General features: G+C 46.4%; 1 protein-coding gene across 1 annotated transcript in view; it reads right to left on the bottom strand.

Annotated features, from left to right (window-relative positions):
- METTL14 (methyltransferase 14, N6-adenosine-methyltransferase non-catalytic subunit) overlaps positions 1 to 20,546 on the bottom strand; it is a 202,156-nt gene that overhangs the window by 168,925 nt on the left and 12,685 nt on the right. The window contains exon 2 of the mRNA XM_078675944.1: positions 70 to 158. Coding sequence (XP_078532070.1) covers positions 70 to 158 — 89 coding nt within the window. The remainder of the gene's footprint in view (positions 1 to 69; positions 159 to 20,546) is intronic.

A 20,546-nucleotide genomic window follows, 5' to 3' on the forward strand; every position in this document is an offset into this window, starting at 1 on the left:
TTTGGCTTGCCTTTTATTGTTGCTTTAAGAAAACTTCAAAGTAAAATAAATGCACGGTTGGAAACTTACCGACAAGTTCCTCTGGTTTCTGCAATTTCACGCTGGTCATCTTTACTGTTTAATACTTCTCCAATGCTGTCAGCACTTTCTGCTCCTAGCTGAAGAAATTGGAAAGGACATAAAACATCAAATAATACTCTGATTTAGGACCCAAGTAAAAATACAATGGCAAACTAAATGAAAGCTTATGTCCATTTCCCAATGCATTTTACCTCCTGCTATGTCATAATGCAAACACCAACAGTGATGCTGGTAAAAATATGCATCACCAGTTGTAATTGTTTGCAAGTAAAATGTACCTGGTATGAGAAAAATGTTGTCTGACCTGCATTCGTTGGTCTGAGAAAGTCCAAACTAGGTATTTTCAAAATCATTTATGTTCAACCCTTTCAAAGAGAGTTCTGTTTACCAGGCACAGAGAAGAACCACGTCAAATGACAGCCCAGACTCTTTATTGAAATGTATAAATTTTCTTCCTTTTGAGCAAATGTCACTAAGGCTGTAACACGGAATAAGCACAACTAGCAAACTACCAATGTCTGGTCAATACATAATTTCCCATCCCTTTCACCAAAGAGACATCAACTCAGTAGTAGCAATCATATGTGGCATGGAAACTGGGCTTTTTACATTTTATGGTGGTTTTGGGACAATCAGTATACAGGTATAGTATGCAAGAAATCAAACAGTCGATCATGGAGTATGTGTCATACGATCGGAGCATTACTTGGATTACGTGGCTGTCATCAAGTAACATTTTGTAAGATTAAGGAACACCGCACCAACCACAAAAAACCCACTAAATCAGTGAGAAGGTGGTCCCATGTTCAAGTTCAGTGTCTTTCTTCTTTACTCCTGTTCACAGAAATTGCCTTCCGTTTAAGCGGGCATACTATGGACCTTTCTGTCACTTTAAGTAGTACTGGATCCCAGTCAGCAATCTACAGGTTTGTTACCCTGGTCTTCGTTGGTCTTATTAGGGCTGTGTCTTCTGCCTCCACCCACTTGATGGACTCTAGCTAAATTGAGATGTACAAGGTGCGCTATTACATTTCCACAGCATACCCACTTGCCTATTATAAGGGCAAAGTGGGTGAAATTGGATTGAATTATAAAACTTGCTTTGACTCACTCCCTACTGAAGGGCTTGTTTCTCACGCTATGATAAACATGTGAGGTTTTGTTTGCAGTAAGAAGCGGTCACTCCGCTGCCCAGGCCCGACCCATTAGGCTGGGCGTCCTTTTCAACAGGTTTCGTTGAAAAATATAGGGAAAGCTTTATTTAAAGGGTTTAAGGTGGGCGTTTTTAGGGTGGGTATGAGTTGCATTTAAAATGTAAGTTTTAGGTTTATATTAGGCAAAGGTTTTTTTTTAAAAAGGGTTTAGGGTGGGCATTTTAGGTTGGGTACGGGTTTTTACGTGGCAAGTATAATTTTAGGGTTTAGGGTGGGTATGGATTTTTGGGTGGCAAGGAAAATTTTGGGGTTTAGGGTTGGTGGATGGCAAGGGTAATTTTACTGCGGTTTTGGGGTGGCAAGGGTAATTTTAAGGTTTATGGAGGGTATGGGTTTTGGAATAGCAAGGTAATTGTAAGGTTTATGCTGCGTATGGGTTTTGGGCTGCCAAGGGCAATGATGACACCGGCAACAATGACTGAGTTTGCCAGACTAAATTTTAATGTTTTGGATTACTCCTGTCTGGGGCGATGGGCAGGGTATGGGGCACATTGCACAATGACCTCCTCAATGATATGTTTCCTGGTTTGTGGTTTAAGTTGGGGTTCCCCTGACTCACCATGGCTTGGGGATGTTGGCAAATTCCTTGTTTTGGCCACCCAGTCGGTGCTGACTGGGAAGTGCTGGGCACCTAGTGTTCCCTTGTGGGAGGATTCCGGTGTTGATGTGTATTGTTGGCCGTTCTTGGCTATTGCTAGGGTGAGGGGATACTTGCGGCTCCATTGGGGGGCTGTTGTGGGTGGGGGTTGAAAGTTGGTGAATGGGTGTAAGGGGTTGTTCTTGTTTTTCTGGAATCTGTCTCTTATTTTCCCTCGTGTTCTGACTGAACTGCTTTACTTCATTGAGTAGCGGAGAGACTGGGCGGCTTACGATACAGGGCAGACATCATGGTACGTGGTGCAGCTGAAGCCATGGCCTCCCGGAGGATCATTACCTGGAATGTATGAGGCCTGAATGACAGGCGCAAAGCGAGATTGGTACTGACATACTTAAAGAGCCATTATGAGGATATTTGTTTTCTTCAGGAAATACACCCGACTATGCAAACAGCTTTGCGCTTGCGATTGGTCTGGATAGGGGAACAACATGTAGCGTGCTATTCCAACTATGCAAGGGAGGGGTATTCCTATGAAGATGATCTGCCACCAACAGGGGAGATATGCAATGATGGCGGGCATCTTGGAGGGGCACCCATTTAGGCTCATCTCAGTGTATGGGCCTAACACTGATTATACCAATTTTTTTACACAACTTTGGAGGCAAGTGGATGCACTCGGACCCGGGGCCGTAGTGTGTGTGTGGGGGCAGGAAGGGAGATTTTATAATAACAGATAAAGGCTGATGGATGTGTGGAGGGTCAGGCATGTAAATGTAGCAGTGGGGACATGCATTTCTTCAGCGACCTCCTACTGGTCAAGAATTGATTACTGGCTTACCACTAGAGATGTAGACACATGGATAACTTCTGTCTCTCATTTGCCGAAGACACTCTTGGATAACTCTCCGGTGCTCTTTGAAGTCGCTGTACCAAACTACCCTGATCGGGCATTTGCATGGCAGTTCGAGCCCGGAGGGACTAGGTATTCTATGAAGCGGTCGGTGGAGTCCCCCTCCGTACTCTGGGAGGCTTGTAAAGCGTTGATAGGGAAGAATGTATCGCTAAGCAGGCCGGCATCCTCTGCGGGCTTAGGCGGGATTTACACCGCCTCAAAAATGAGATACGAGCCCTCGTGGGCGAATACTATGCTACTAAGAGCAGAATGGCCGGTTCATATTTACGCAGTAAAATGGACGAGTTTGAGGAAGCCGCAGTGTGCGAAAGACGCTATTTGGGACAAGAGGAGCAGGCCAGACGGTACGGTGAGGGTGAGTGGACATGGAAGGCTCTGGCTGGCCTATTGCGAAAACTCTGGGCCAATGATTACATCACTGAACTGCTTAATGATAGGGAAGAATTGATAACCAGCCAGGTAGCTGTACAGGAGGAAATACTGTCCTTCTACTCCTCCTTGCATCAGAAAACGCACATGCAGGACCCTCCCCCGATTTTACAGCATATTTTGACTCAATTCAACTACTGTGGATTGGGTGGTCATCGCTGTTTTTTAGGTGAATCCTTCACGGAAGAAGAGTTTGTTGAGGTAATTATGGCTCTCCTTGGCGACAAGGTACCAGGCTTAGATGGACATTCTACAAAGCCCATTTTGCCACCACATTTGATGAACATGTTTAGTGAATCCTTGGAGAAAGGAGTATTGCCCCAACACTTAGAGAGGAACTCATCATCACTATTCTAAAACCCAATATGGATCCGCAGCATTGCGAGTCATTCAGGCCCCTATCCATGATTAATGTGGATAATAAAATGTTGGCCAAATTGATTGCTTCGCGGCACCTTCTGCGGCTTCCTTTAATTGCCCGCCCTGATCAATCGGGTTGTGTTCCTGGGAGAGCCACTTGCATAATTTGCGCACCTTTTTTGCTGTCCTCCAAGAGATTGAGCTGTGGCTCGCAGAGGCAGCAATTTTGGGGGAAGCCACTAAGGCAATGGATTCACTTGAAAGGCTGTACCCGTTTGTCTCACTGACTCACTTGGGTATTAGCCATAAATTTATTCAGTTGATTGGTCTTCTTTATACGAGCCTCTCAGCACGCCTTCGGATTAATGGAGTCGGCACACTATTGTTTTCTTGGGGCACACGGCAGGGATGCCCATGATCACCTATACTTTTTGCTATTGAACCCCTTGCCACGCATCTCCGACAGCATCATGCGCATCAGGCCTGGCGTTCACCCCAGGGTGGTGCTGGTCTCAATGTACGCAGATGATGTCACATTATATGTTAAACACCCTGCTAGGAGTTTAAACCCTCTTATCAGGGAATTCATAAGAATAGGCATGCTCTCTGGCACTTTCATTGATTGGGCTAAGTCAGTGGTTTTTCCACTCACACAGGAGTTCTTTTCGGACTTCACCCTTCGCTGGGCGAAGGAACCAATTAAGTATTTGGGAATATGGCTGAGCCGAGAGCTGTCCTCGACAGAAGCGGCCGCTCCCCCCACCCTCCTCCTCGATTACGACTGGTATCGTAGCGCTTCCGCACTGCTGGGCATTGTGTGCTTTGAAATCTTATCTTTGGGACTGGGAAGTGCATTTCGCTGTATATAGTACTCTCGCACTGCTGGGCATTTCCTCTGGTTATTTACTTCTGCTGGGTGCATTGCTGAGCGTAACGCTTTGATTTCTACACAGCGCTTCCTACCGCTAGCCACCACTGACTTCATTCCCCCATATCGCTCCATCAGTAAAACAACTTAGTGCCCCAACCTCGCACGGCATTGCAACATTTGTTGTTTATTGTTGCTGCCATTTTGTTTGCGGTCGTAGACCCTCCCTACACCTCGAGCCCGCCTTCCAGCTGCCCCTCCCACGCTCCGCCCCCTCTACATTCCCATTTAAGACTGACGTCCCAACGCGCAGCGTCCACGCGCTGCGGCCGCGCCGAAGGTGCGCCAAAGGTAAGCCCGTCTACGCCCGTCCGCGCCTGGACCGCGCCCAGCGCCAGACCCCCTGGCCCTCGTACCACCCACCCCACCCGCATTACATACCACGCCACCACCCTCTTAGCCCTAAACCCCGGCCGTCTCCCCAACTGCGTCCAAGCCTCTCCTGGACACACCCATGGACCCTTCTCTTGCAACTCCTGCAAGTTCGACGGCACCAAGAACAACTCCTCATCCACGAACACACAACAGATATCTGACATCAACCACCTACAATGCATTCTGCTCAACACCCGCTCGGTCCACAGGCACGCCATCGACCTCTGGAATCTACTAGACACCATCTCTCCGGACGTCGCCTTCCTAACAGAAACATGGATGAACGCCTCATCAGCCCCAGACATCACCATTGCCATCCCGGAAGGCTATAAGATCATCCGTAAGGACCGCACCGACCAAACAGGAGGAGGCATCGCTATCGTCCATAAGAACTCCATCCGCATCTCTACCAGCTCAGACGTCAACCTTGCCAGCGCCGAACACCTTCACTTCCAGATCCACACCGACCCCAAGACCACACTCAGAGGCACACTCCTCTACAGGCCACCAGGACCCCGTGCACAATTCAGTGACGACATCACTGACTTTATCACCCCACACGCCCTCCCCTCCGAGGAATACATTCTATTGGGAGACCTCAACTTTCACCTGGAAAAGAGCAATGACAGCAACGCCACCACCCTTCTGGACAATCTCGCCAACCTCGGACTCAAACAACTTGTCACTACCCCCACCCACATTGCAGGTCACACACTCGACCCTATCTTCACCTCCAGCAAACATGTCTCCTTCTGTCACACCACAGCTCTCCATTGGACGGACCACAGCTGCGTTCACTTTATCGACAATAAGACCACAACCCACAACCATCCTCAACCTACTCTGCGAAGAAACTGGAACAAAATCACCATCGACCAGATCTCCTCATCGCTTCTTCAAAACCCCCCTGCCCACTCCTCAAACCCCGACCAAGCAGCCATTAACCTCACCCAATGGCTATCCAACAGCGCCGACATCCTAGCACCGTTGAAAAAACGTCAAATCAAACTAGGCAGCAAAAACGCCTCCTGGTTCAACGATGATCTTAAGAAATCGAAGAAACTCTGTCGCTCCCTCGAGAAGGCCTGGAAAAAAGACCAAAACACCAGCACCAGAGACGCCTTCAAAAACGCCACCCGCATACACCATCAAATAATCCGGTCCGCCAAGAAAGCCGCATTCAAAGACCGACTAGATAACAACGCCCACAACAGCAAGGAATTATTCAACATCGTCAAAGAATTTACCAACCCCTCAGCCAACTCCAACGACATCACCCCCTTTCAAGCCCTCTGCGACTCCCTAGCTTCATTCTTCCACAACAAAATCGCAGACATCCACAACAGCTTCGACAACCGACCCGGAGACCAACCCACCCAACCTTCTGCAGGACCTTCTCCCCCCTTGAACATCCTTAATGACTGGAACCCAATCTCCACTGAGGACACCATCCGCCTGATGAACTCCATCCACTCAGGATCCCCCACAGACCCATGCCCTCACCACATCTTCAACAAAGCAGACGCCATCATAGCACCACACCTCCGAGACGTCATCAACTGCTCCCTCAAATCCGCCACCTTCCCGGAAAGCTGGAAACACGCAGAACTCAGCGCCCTTCTGAAAAAACCCACAGCTGACCCCACCGAACTAAAAAACTACCGCCCAATCTCGCTCCTTCCATTCCCGGCCAAAGTCATCGAGAAAGCTGTCAACAACCAGCTCGCCGCCTTCCTCGAAACCAACAAATCCCTCGACTCCTCACAGTCCGGCTTCCGAGCCAAACACAGCACTGAGACCGCCCTCATCGCAGCAACAGACGACATTCGAACTCTACTGGACAATGGAGAAACAGTCGCCCTCATCCTCCTCGACCTCTCCGCAGCCTTCGACACAGTCTGCCATAGCAACCTATTACAGCGCCTCAGAAACATCGGAATCCAAGGAAAAGCACTGGAATGGATCACCTCGTTCCTCACCGGAAGAACCCAGAGAGTCCGCCTCCCACCATTCAAGTCAGAAGCCACTGAAGTCATCTGCGGCGTACCACAAGGATCTTCACTCAGCCCCACCCTCTTCAACGTATACATGAGCCCCCTCGCGACCATCGCACGCCAACACAACCTCAACATCATCTCCTACGCTGATGACACTCAACTGATCCTATCACTCACCAGAGACCCTAACACTGCCAAAACCAACTTACACGAAGGAATGAAAGAAGTAGCCGAGTGGATGAAGCACCGCCGTCTGAAACTGAACTCAGACAAAACAGAAGTCCTTATCTTAGGTACCTCCCCCTCCGCCTGGGATGACTCTTGGTGGCCAGAGGCCCTTGGGAAAGCACCCATCCCGACAGACCACGCACGGAACCTGGGCGTCATCCTGGACTCCTCACTCTCTATGAACAGACAAGTCAACGCCGTTTCATCATCCTGCTTCAACATTCTTCGCATGCTCAAAAAAACATTTCGCTGGATCCTCACCGAAACTAGAAAAACGGTCACCCACGCACTGGTCACGAGCCGCCTGGACTACGGAAACACCCTATACGCCGGTACCACCGCAAAACTCCAGAAAAAACTCCAACGCATCCAAAACGCTTCAGCCAGACTCATACTAGACATCCCGCGTAAAGACCACATCTCTGGTCACCTGAAAAACCTCCACTGGCTCCCCGTCAATAAGAGGATTACTTTCCGCCTCCTAACCCACGCACACAAAGCACTTTACGAACTTGGACCCGAATGCCTCAACACACGACTTTCCTTCTACACCCCCTCCCGCCAGCTTCGATCCTCCAACCAAGCCCTTGCTACTGTATCTCGCATCAACAAAACCACCATGGGAGGTAGATCCTTCTCCTACCTGGCAGCTAAAACCTGGAACTCACTTCCCACTCACCTTCGCCTCACTCAGAACCACCTAGCATTCAGAAAGCAACTTAAAACTTGGATATTCGACAAGTAATTCCCCACCCTTCTTCAAGCGCCTTGAGACCCTCTGGGTATGTAGCGCGCTATATAAATCATTTGACTTGACTTGACTTGACTTTGAAGAGTTAACTAGGAGTATGGGACAGACTGGCTGGAGGGTCAAGTGGTTGCATGGGCTCGCCTTAATCTTTCTATGGCCGGCAGATGGCTATAGCTAAAATAATCACATTGCTTAAATCTCTCTACTTGTTTATCAACCTTCCTTTGCCACTCACTAGCAGTTTTAGGCGTTGGTTGCGACCGAGGTTGGTGACATTAATGTGGCTGAAAGGCAGCCCAGGATCCCCTGGGAGGTCCTTACCCTGCCATTGAGCAGAGGGGCATAGGCACGCCGCATACGTATTTATACTATTACTGTGTGCAGGCGCAATTTGTTTGATTGGTTGTGCCCTACACAGTTTATGGCACACACAGCAACTGACCATGATCTTTTGGCACCCCAGTCACTCTCTATGGTGCTATAAATGATGCAGTCTCGAACGCGGATGGAGGTGGACAAGATTGGGTGTACATTTTGGCCATGGCATGAACTCCGTTGTTGGGCTATATTGGAGTATCTGTTCTCCCCCTTGGTTCCATTGATTAGACACCCAAGATTTCCCTTCACTCAAGACGCAGGAGTGGGTGATAGACTAAGACTCCAGCTTACTACGATGGGAGCCGTGTTCCCTGAGGGGGTATTCATTTTGCCACAGCTTCTATTTTAAGAGGACACAATGAACTTGCTTCACAGATTCACCTACGATCAGCTTAAAGCTGCCATGCATGCCACATATGCTTCCTTCCCTGCCACGCCCCTAAAAATTGCATGCACTTCATGAACTTCTAGCAAGCCCTTCCCCGAGAAAGTTGATAACCAGACTCTACTCCGACATGCAACGCACTGCCCCCCGTTTGAGCCCCTACTGCCCGTTCAGAATGTGAGATTTCACTGGGAGTGCCTACCTCTGAAGACATATGGATCTTCTGTTGTGCGCCGTTGAGGCCACTCTCGCCTAACTACAGGCTGCTGCTGATTCATTTTAAGTTTCTGCACAGGCTCTACAGGACGCCAGAGTGGTTCTGCAGAAGAAGGCTCTTAGATGAGGCACGCTGCAGTAGATGTTCAAACCCTTGTGCACATTTTTTGCATATGGCATGGAATTGCCCAGCAATTCGGAGATACTGGGAATCTATTATGGATTCTATAGATGAGATGACGTGGTTAAGATTAGATCGCACACCCCTCACTGCCTTGTTGAGATATGTCAAAAATTACTGCCAGCGTTTCGCAAGTTAGTTGAGCTGTCACTGTTTCTGGGTAAGAGAAGGGTCGCGATGTGCTGGGGTCGCAGACCATGCATGCGGCTAAAAGGATTGGCTGAGGGACGCCTTGTACTCCCAGAATCAGTTGGGACTTATTGGGATCTGATGCCGGCCGCCTACCGCCCCAGAGACATCTGCAAACCATTTCGGGTCTGTATGCACTTGCATGGATTGGCCAAAGATGCCACAGCTAAGTTTGGGATTCTGTGCTGAGTTGAACAACTCCCCCTAAATAGATCCCATAGACTCAGGCAATTGTACGGTTAGTGCTTTCGCTCCTTTTTTCTCTGTTTTTTTCATTCCTGCCCATTTCTTCTTTTTAGGTCTCGGCTAGCGTTTAGGTCTCGGCTAGCGTTTAGGTCTCGGCTAGCGTTGCTGCGCACATGCGCAGCTCGCTCGGCGAGATTGAATGTAAATGAGTACTTTTAGAAAAGGGCTTACAGCCCCGCCTCTCATTTCCATTGGCTGGCGTCACCGTTTATGCTAAACGGTGGCCAGCCACTGGAAAAGAGCTTTGTGCGTTGCCTCCCTTTGGCTTTTTGGGACGTTCCACTTGGACGGGCTCGCCCGCTTTCAGTGCTTCGTAAAAGTTTTCTTATCTTTATGTGTTCATGTGTTTCAAACACATGGCCCCATAAAGACAAGAGATCCGGCTGCAGCGCGGTCCAAGTCTAATTCAAACATTTTTTTCTATTTCAGAATGTGACAGGCTGGGCTTCATCATTAACATGGCGCCCTTTATACTTTATTATGCACAGCGCTGCGCATAATCTTGGCGCCCGCTCAATGTAGTTTAATATGCATGGGCGCCATGCTTAATCACAGCGCCCGCTTCATTTAATATGCATCACGGCATAATTTAATATGCACAGGCGCCGTGCATGAAGTAGCAGCACAGCGCTTATTTGGTCATTATTGGTTTTTGGGGGAAAAGCATCAAAGCCGGACCTCCCAGTGCCCCGTACAACACTCTCGGGCCTCTGCTCTTGAGCAATGGCAGTCACTTCTTGTTTTTTTATATTATAGACTACTTTTCACCCTTCATTTACGGCTCCGCTGCAAGCAAACCAGCAGGCAAACCTTTACAATGCAGCCCCCTGGACTGATAATATCTTCCATAATGTAAACCTACACAGTAAACGTTTCCCATTCACTTTAAAAACGCAAAAAAGGACCTGTTCTCTATCCAGGCTGTTGTGCTGTGGTATTGCGCCGTGTGTCCTTCAAACAGCTGCAAAGTGTCCTCATACCCCAGACATTTCCTCCACGGAAGTGCAAAGTATTCCGTCTTGATGTAAAGAGCCATCTGTCCTTTAACATCGCTCCTGGATATAGAGTGGAATGAATGAAATACAACGGTACGGATTCCTAACCAATGTGAATCAGGGTTCGTCTGACTACCACAATTCTGAAAGTCGCATTTTTGTGCAAGTGAATAGTGCTAGCCTCGGGGTACACCCAGTGTTTGCCTTCGATCGAGGAGGAGGCTAGCCTGTATGTAGCACACCGAGGCCAGCTACCGAATGAGGGCAGCCTCTAAGGGCACCCCCTCGGTGTCTGCAGAGCGGGTACTTGCTGAGGTCAGTGCATGGGGAACAGCAAGGTTTTAAGTGGACCGGGTCTTGCTGGTGCCCAGCACCGGCAGTTCTACACCAGGTGCCGAGACGGGTCCCTATCGGGCTCTCCATTTGTGCCCTCACCCTCGGTGAACACATAAATATTAACTCTGCGGCAGTAACACCTTTCACTGCCTTGGGTATAACTTCGAAGAGACTGTTTATAGCTCTTTCACTGTCTCATCATTTCGAAATGGATGCATTTTCAATATTATATACAACGCAGCCATAGTTATTGCTTATTTATCTTCGGCAGCTAGCAACCATTGGCAAAGCCAATAGTACTGGCTTGTTGTAAGTGTAATGTTGCTTGCTTTATTATTTATCTGGATGCAACGATAGAAACAGCAAAATGCCAGATGGGCGGCACACTATGCTACGCACAGATTTTTAGCTTGGGTGTTTTTAAGACACACCCTTAATTACATCGGCCCCAGCCCTTTAAGAGCCCCCCCAGTGGGTTCATCCCACTTAAAGCCATGGGGTACAGTGCACTGGCTCCGGTGAGACTTGCTCCCTCGCCCCCTTCAGTTTACAGCAAAGACCTGGGCCGAGGACAGTCTGCGTGGCATGTAAACAGCATGGCTCCCTTAGGAGGGATTACCATCGGTAGGGCACCCCCCTCGGTTTCTGCAGAGTACCCTGGCTGAGGTCAGCGTGCGGGGGATGCAGCGAGCTGCATCGGTGTCACTGGCTCGCTTGCCCTCTTCAGTTTACAGCCAAGACATGGACTGAAGCCAGCCTGCGCGGAATTTAGACCGCATGGCTCCCTTAGGGGGGCCTCCCATTCTTAGGATACAGCCCGGTGTCTGAAGAAGAAAAGAGGAAGCCAGCACGCATGGAATAACCTGAACCGGACTCTCTCGTGACACACTGCACACCAGCCATTTTGAGGAAATCCAGGAGTAGGCCGGACTTCGTGAGATAATCGGAACCTGCCTCCTTAGTGAAGCATTGCCCACCTCAGGGCACACCCCAGAGACGCTTTAAGGCATGAGAAAAGTGGGCAACTGGCCAGTGCCCCCACCTTCTAAGCCCCCCTGCCTTTTGCTCAACTTCAACCTTTTACAAATAATTCAACAGTTTCTGGCACCACATGGCTTCAATTACCAGATAATGGGTAAAATACATTTCAAATTGTTCTGACCATGGGCCCAAAATATAGTTTTTGCTCAGGCCCCTAAAATTCCTACAGGCACATTGCTACACCCTGTGTTTATTTCCAAACAACTAGGTTAAAGTCGGCCTGCATACAATACTCTGAGCTTGGCTATCTTGTGACACTTTGCCCTCCTCGGGCTAACCCATCCATGTCGCAAAAGATCCAGGTTGGGGCAGGTGCCCCTCAGGGTTCCTTATTCAGAAATCAAGGACTGGGTGGCCGACCTGCATGAAAACGTCGACCCTTGCTTCAGTACGAGAGTACCGTCCTCAGGGTGCCCGCTCCTCAGGGCTGTGGAAGGCCTGCCTGCATGTCAAACTGGGTGGACAACCTGCAGGATTACATCGAGCCTAGCTTCGGACGGCGCAGGACACTTCCCTAGGGTGCCCAGGCACCTGGGCTGTGGAAGGCCTGTCTGCATAGGTACCCCGAACCTGTCTCAGGTTTTAAGGACTGGCCCCCTCAGCCCGGTGAACGCCTGGGCTGACTGCCCATTCCATTGCACCATTTCGGTGTCGGAGGGCAGCCTGCACGTGTTACCCTGAGCCTGGCCCCAACTGCCCCTATCAGGGGACACCATCAGCGCCCGGAGAACACTTGGGCTGAGGCCAGTGTAATCCCCGGGAAGGCTCGGATGTGACGGCCTGCCAATTACAGGTCACACTGTCCGTGTCAGGGCCGCCTTCATGTCAAACCCAGAGCCTGACTACGGCGTTGCCAACTGTGCCCTTCTTAGGGTACACTTTTTGTGTCAGAGGGAGAGGGGCCGAGACTGTGTTAGATACCCAGAGAGGGCTCCTGTATAATTGGCTGCCCTGCTCTATGCCCGGAGAAGACGAGGGCTGAAGTAAGCCTGCGCCTCATACCCAGAGGCAATCCTCATGAAATGCCCCGAGATGGCCTGTCCATCTCAGGGCTCACTTTCGGTGTCAGAGTGCAGTCTGCATATGTTACCCCGAGCCTGACTGCCTCCATCAGGGTACACGCTCGGTGACCGGAGAACACCTGGGCTGAGGCCGCCCTGCGTGACGTGCCCTGACAGGGATCCGGGGTGATGACCTGCCCCTCTCATGGCACAGTTTCCATGTCAGAGGGCAGAGGATGAAGGCAGCCTGCATGGGATAAGTACACTCAGTCTGTTTCCTGTAATATTCACACACTGAAAATCACATTTCCCACATGAAAAGACCCCTTTCAAAGGGAGGGTAGCCCACTTTGTCTTCAGTTTATCTAAGGGCACCGCCTCGCGGGGTTTACGGCTGCTCAGAAGTCAAAAGTGTTTATTTTTCGGCAGCAAATGTTGAACGCACGAACTGGTCTGGCAACTGCGTCCGTGCGGAGGGTCATGATGCAGAAAGCCGCCTTGGCGAGGAAGACCATGGGGAGAGTCCACTGGTAAGATCTTACATGGACCTGGGTGAGAGGGAAGTTATGCCCTAGCTGACAAAAAGAGGCGTTCAGCAGCGAGTATCAGATGTGTGTGTGCAAGAGCATCTATGGTGGGCATTGAGAAACGTAAATATTAAGCAAAACGCGAAAACACAGGAAAATACATCAAGTAAAACCAATACAAAGAAATTGTGAGCGCACACAGACATGCACGCACGTGTCTACACGCATACATATGAGAGATTTGAAGGTATAATACAAGCTGCTAGACCATGGAAACATTATTTTATTACTTATAACCTTATCCCCTTTATAAAATGTGAATTCTTCTGCTTTTTGAAATTTAGAGTGTTCTGTAAATTGTGTTTAATGAACTGTAGGCCCTGAGGGTGTAACCTTCTTTTAATATGCATTGTATATTAAAATATTATGTAGTAGAAATTAGATTGTTTACACTATATGATCTTGATTGTGTTTTGTACTGTTTAAAAGGCTGTGGTCTAAATAAACAAAGTTTCTCTCTCTCTTATCCCCTTTACTGTTAATATTTGCATAACGCAGACCTCACTGAATGGACAAAGTAGCGCTTCACATTTGACCAGTTACCATAACACATTACAACAAGCATTAAAAATACAACAGGTCTCGCCTTTCATTAAGTTAAAGCCATTTGCTTTGCTGTACAATACCATTAGCAAAGCAAACTTAATCAAAGGAGAGACCTATTGCATTTTCAATGCTCGTTTAATTTTATCAGTATGTATCAGGATGGCACACAGAATTCTCACGATTTAATGGTGAAGTACCATATTCTGAAGCTGGCTATCAGTTGGTTTTGTACAAAATGCAAGTAACAAGTTTAATTCTGACTTGGTCATGTGGACTTTATATCCTCTTGTTAAAAATGTAATTAAACTGATTTTTTCAAGTCGAGATGAGCTTAGCTAACAGTCACTCAGGAAAAGGTAAGTCAATGACATGTTCTCCATAGCCCTTCCAACTCACCCAATACATTCCCTCTTCAACTTGACAAACAAATGCTTTTTTTTGTAAAAGTGCCGCATACCGCCCTTTCCCTTTAATGGTGGCCACGCCCCTTTCTTTAGACGTGGCTCATCTAGGGAAAGGGGCGCGGCCGACATTAAAGTGAAACCGCCACGTGGGCGCTTTTACAAAGCATTTGCAATGCAATTGGTCTCGCATTTACGAGAGTTTTGTAAATGAGAGGCAGATTGCGTTGCAAATGCTTGTTTCACTTAGAGACTGAGACTGTGGCTCTACTGGCAGAGAGCCTGGACCACCGAGGAACTCTAGGCTTTTAGGGCCCATTTATAGGAGATACTGAGCTACCTGGGGCATCTACAAATCTCATGGTTAGCGTAGGTCAAAGCATGTTTTATCAATTTTACCTACAGTTCCTCTGGGTTTTCCCAGAGGAAGCGTGTACAACCTCTGATCAAAGATAGGCTAAGGGAGTACCTCTGGCGGAAGCACCTAAAGAGTTGTAAGGCAGGTAGTGTGACTGACAGGTTGTTAGATCCCTGCATATTAATCATCTTTTGGCTCCATCTTAGGTCTCTTACCTAACAGCTGAATCTAAAATTTAGATATGGGACTTTACCAATCTACAGTTTTACTGCTAAGTTGGGAAATAAAGCCAGTGTGTGTAGCTTATGTCATCATGTATGATGGAGTCAGAAACTGCACACAACGTCTTCTTTTGTAGAGTGTTTTTAGCGCCACACAAGAAGTGGATTCAAGTGGATTAAGCCTGTGCTAGAGGCTGGGCTGAAGACATTATGGAACTATGTTAAAAATCTCGTGCTCGGATACTAGAGAATTAATTATTGGTGTTGCGAATTATTTACACGCTGCATAGTTCATACACAGCCATCACCTTACAAATGCTGCAACTTGCTTCTGTAATAGTGATTAGACTGTAAGTAACAATTACACTTTTGGTGGGTTTTTCTTCTTTAATAGCTGTACCATACACTGATCACTGCGAGCGGTTTGCATTTTATTATGGCTAGGCCCCCACTGTGTTATTTTATGCACGACTTCTACTGATGATTTATGCAATTTAGAGAATTCTGTCTGTAGCATTACATTTTAGGCTTTCAACTGTTATAGTGTGGATTAAACATTCATGTGTTTTTAACTTTTTAATTGACTATGCACTTTCATAGCTCTATAGAGGCAATGCATTTTACTATTTGGCATTTTACAGTGAATTATTTTTAACTTAAACTGTGTATTTATGTGATTGTATGTACTTATTTAACTGTTTTATGGATAGGAGTCCGAAATAAATAGATTTGGACAATCAATCCTGCCTGTAGAAGACTGGATATCAACCTTATTACTCATCTCTTTATATCACAAGGATAATCTTCATTGCCCCAATATAATTCTCTTCCAATATATTTGGAACAAAGAATTTGCTTGTACCCAACAAGCACACACCTTTCTGGCCCTTACCTAAGCCGGCTTTTGACCATTGACGGGCCTGAATTAGGGACAAGCACTAGTATGACAGGAACTGATTAACTAAATGTGCACAGACATAGATGCGACTCCTTGACCAGCCAAACTTCATTCAACACGTACACTATCTTACTTTACTCTCTAGACTCCCAGAACATTATTACAAGTCATAACCTTTCTAACCCACCACCAGCCACTCCGATAAGGACTGTACACAAAAAAACAGAATGAAAGAAAAACAAAGACATGCTTATTCCAGACAAGTCCGATGTGCGCATATGCAGCAACTGACAATTCATGGGAGTGCACCAACCTGCCTTGACCTGGTTAACCGCGGCTCGTTCCGAGCAATGAGAGACAAAAAAGTTGGCATCAAAATGGATGCCAACCTCACAATATAGCCACACATAGGTAACTGAGTAATGCTGATCCATCTACAGCATTCTACCTTATCCTCAAAGGTCATAATGTGGTATGGCACTGAACCTATCAATAATACACACAATTCCATCCAGGAACAAGGGTCCAAGGGACTGTTTAACGACCAACTACTGATTTAATCATGCAAACGTGCCTCCAATAATCATAGAGATGCACTTCTGGACCCCAAAACTGACAAACCACCCTTGTGGCGTTTGACTTTTGTCAATACATTTAGCACTCAGCAATGGAATACAGAGATGTATTCGTAAAAACTGGCATTTTTTTAATACAAAGAATGAAAAGTTACCAATGCCTCTCTCTGACTTCAAACGAGGGCATAACTTACGAGATAGTTTGGTACACACCCGTCCAAGACAACAAGGACCTAAGAAGATTGGTACTCTGTGGTATTTGCCACCTGTCCAAGGCCATTGTCCATGCGGTGGCTGTACTATCTGCCCCCAGACCAAATAATCTAAAACAATAGATAATGGGACATCTAGGCCATGGATACAAACAAGTTTTTCAATTGTAATAGTGAGAACTTGGTTTACTTAATCAAGTGTCCGTGTGGATACCAATACGTGGAAATGACAACCTGCAATGAAAGACTACGAATGTTAGAACAGAAAAGTACATTCCGTTGTAAAAAGAGCAACACCAAGTTAACAAGGCACTATACTGAATTCAATTATATGCCTGATGATTTTTCTTGGACAATGTTAGAGAAATCATATATACCACCTCATGTTAGCAACAAAGCCAAGTTCCTCTTTAATAAAGGGCAGAAATGGGTGTTCAAATTACAGAGTGATACCAAGGGACTGAATGACACGATACCCTGGACATTGTTATAGGGGCTCATGTCCACTCACTATCTGCAAACAGTGACCAAGTATCCAGAAAGGATCAGGGATCATTTGTACACACAGTACTGATCAGGAGTACTACATTAGCAACTTATAGCACGCATAGGATCTGTGTGTTGATGATACTACAATAGCCTCACATGTGATATTTTGCATATCACAACGAATATCAAAAAGATATTAAAGACTCTACCATTAAGGGGAGATTCACAGCATACAGTTAAAGGCTGTGTTCACTCTCAAGCATATAACTTTTAATGAGCGACTTTTTAATAGGTGGTTCTAATACATATCTCCATAGTATTGAAGCGAGATGTGGGTTGAGTAAAAGTATATTATTAATATCATGACAGTTCCTGGCCTGGCAGGATCACCTTCTTCCTCTTTTTTAAGGTGGCGATAACTTAGGCGAACCAGAGCATACATTTTTGGTACTGCAAGCCCATTAGAATCAATAAAGGGTTTTTACCGTCTACCTATCAATACTGTGGCTGATGGTATATTATAAACTCTGTTTCGCTTACCTGATGGGATGACAGAGTCATTTTTAAGAACTGCTGGGTCGTCCCCATTATTGGACTCAGCGATTTTTTGAGATCAAGAGTGTTTTGGTCTTGAGACATTCAATAATGCTTTATTGCTCATCGACGCACACTGTTACTGACAGGTTACAACAGTCCCTATGGTCTTACTAACTGTTAACTGACTATGACAACCAGACAATCCGAGATCTCGCACACAAAAGTGAGTGTGCTAGTTGCCACTCATACAGATTTATTTGCGATTATTGTTTCCAGCTTCTCGGCAGGAACACCAGAATGAGAACTTATTTAAACTACAGGCTTCACGCAGGTGATGTCATTTTGCAGTCTAATCATGTGACGCGACGTACATTGAGTGCCCGTGTTTGAAAATGCAGCCTCTCCAGTGCCTCGGCACCTCCCACGAACTCAGAAGTAGCCCGAGGCACCGACGGAGAGGTAGGTTTACGGCACAACGAAGGATGGAGCTTTTCAGAATTGACATTTTTGTTTAAGTTAGAACGCTGACAGCAAGTGAATGAGGACGCACATAGAGATAAACGTATCTCGTATATAGAGTATTGCTTTACCGCTAGAGATACATGGCAGCTTGCACACTGAACGGTTAAGCTGTCAGACCTCAAGCCTGCACTGTTTGATACACGGGTACGTTGTGAGCTCGGAGAATGAATAGTGCATACGGAGGTGCTTATAAGAGACATGCGATTGCCCATACAGCGTGTGCGCTATTTGTCATGCATTAAGTTTGCAGTTTGAGGTACGCGACAGCATGTACGCTGATTGGTGAAGTTGTCAGACCTTATGTTTGCTATTTTTGGTACACTGGTACGTCGTGAGTTCGTGGAATGAATAATGCACACTGAGTTGTCTGTAAGAGACACGCGTTAGGAAGATATATTAGCTATTTGTCTTGCATTGAGTTTGCATAGGTTTGAATGCGGTTACATCAGGAGCTCATAGAACGATTCATGAGCACGGTGGAGCCTGGCAGAGCTCGATAGACTTACAAAGGAGTGGTGCTTACCTGCTGACCAGTGAGCTCAACCAAGTCTGCATCATCAATGAGGGCAGGTACGCATTGCTCAGAAGACTAGCATACACTGTATATAAGACCAGTACATTTTAGTCATGCCTAGGTCGGAAGCATATTGGGTATAAGACCCTGAGAGTATCATTAAGGAGTATCTAAGGCATAAACTAATTGCATGTCCTCGTAAAATTATGTCACTGTGGCCGGCTGGCCAGAGAATGGATTTTTGGAGGCGTTGTTTCCAAGAGGAAAGATTGTCTTTAAGACGAGTTTTTAACTTAATGCACTGGGAATAGGAGTGTAACTATCCCAGAATTATGACTGGAAACATCCCCCATTGAAATAAATTGATTTTCTTACAGGGCGGGGTCTCAGAAACCTGAGTGGTTACCAGGTGAGGTGAGGCCAATAACTCGCACAGGACAGGTGGGTGTATCTGTCCAAACATTATGATTAAGGTTTTACAATAATACAGAGTAAGAGATAAGTTATTGCTGTTTTTTGTGTTTACAAATGTCTGTTTATGTCACCTTTCTTTACAGGAGTGAAGATCATCCTGCCTGTATGGAGGTACAAATTAGATAATTATATTTTGCATAGAAATGCTTTTTCACTAATGCAGTAGCTTGACAAAGATTGGGTCCTGAAGAAAGCCAGGGCGAAAAGCCCATTTTGGCTGAAACTAGTCCACCAATTAGATCAGCGGCGTATTTGGTACAAGCCGTTCCTGCACTATTTTAATAGGTTTGGAAGTAATACCAGAATAAAAGCGTGTATTTCTTCTATATCCTTTTTAAACTTTCACATCCACTGCACTGCACTAACACTATTCATCAACTGTCCGAGTATAAGATCTTAGGTTCACATTGTTTATACTTTTGGCCAAGTTGGTTACTGGGTTTCAAGGTTTTCCTTTTCTGAAGAATTGTCAGTGACTAGCATGGAATCCGATCCACACAGCCTCCCTCTTTGACAGAGTTATTGTGGTAGGAAAGCAGAAGATCCAGATGAGGACACTGGCCACGAAAGGCAGTTGATGGAAATCCTACCTGTTCCATAACGGTCACATTTCTATATAATATATTAGATTGACCACACGAAAGAAAGGTTGATTGGCGTCATACACTGGTTGTGGGCTATTGAATCAGGGGTTATATCTCTTGCTTGTAACTTTTGACTACCATATTTACGTTGTTGATGTACCTGAACCTATTAAGTATGGATTATGTCAACATACTGTTTTAGGTGACCTAGACAGACTACTTAAAAAGGCACTTCAAAAGGTATAAAATGCATCAAAACAACCTTACACAGGCAGGTAGACTCACAATGAGAGAAGATCTGAGTTGTTAGTGTCACACATGGAGAATATCATAGCAAAGAATGCAAATGTATATAAGATGAGAAGTCAAAAAACCTTCATGTCTGCACACTGAAATCAAGCTATGCCCTCTAAAAAGCATAACCCTCCTTCAAGAACTAATAGATTAGGGAGTAGGTGTTTCCCCGTACTTGCAGCGAATGACTGGAATGCTCTCCCCACAAATATTCCCTCTGTGTAGGACCACCTAGTTTTCCAGGAGATGCTGAAGCTCTCTTTACCAACACACTCTAAATAAACAAGCACATAATTGACCGGACACAGACAATCAGCTTACAAATCACAAACAATACTGCAGCAGAACCACACACAAAATACATAAAATCCAAACAGGTAAGTTAGGTCTCTGCGCTGAAATGGAGAGGAGAGAGCATGGCAACCAGACAATATACAAATTGCAATATACTGTCAAATTAACTTTCAGCTGTAAATAAGTATAGTTTCATTT

Source organism: Lissotriton helveticus, chromosome 2_1, assembly GCF_964261635.1.
Source record: "Lissotriton helveticus chromosome 2_1, aLisHel1.1, whole genome shotgun sequence".
Classification (NCBI taxonomy): Eukaryota; Metazoa; Chordata; class Amphibia; order Caudata; family Salamandridae; genus Lissotriton; species Lissotriton helveticus.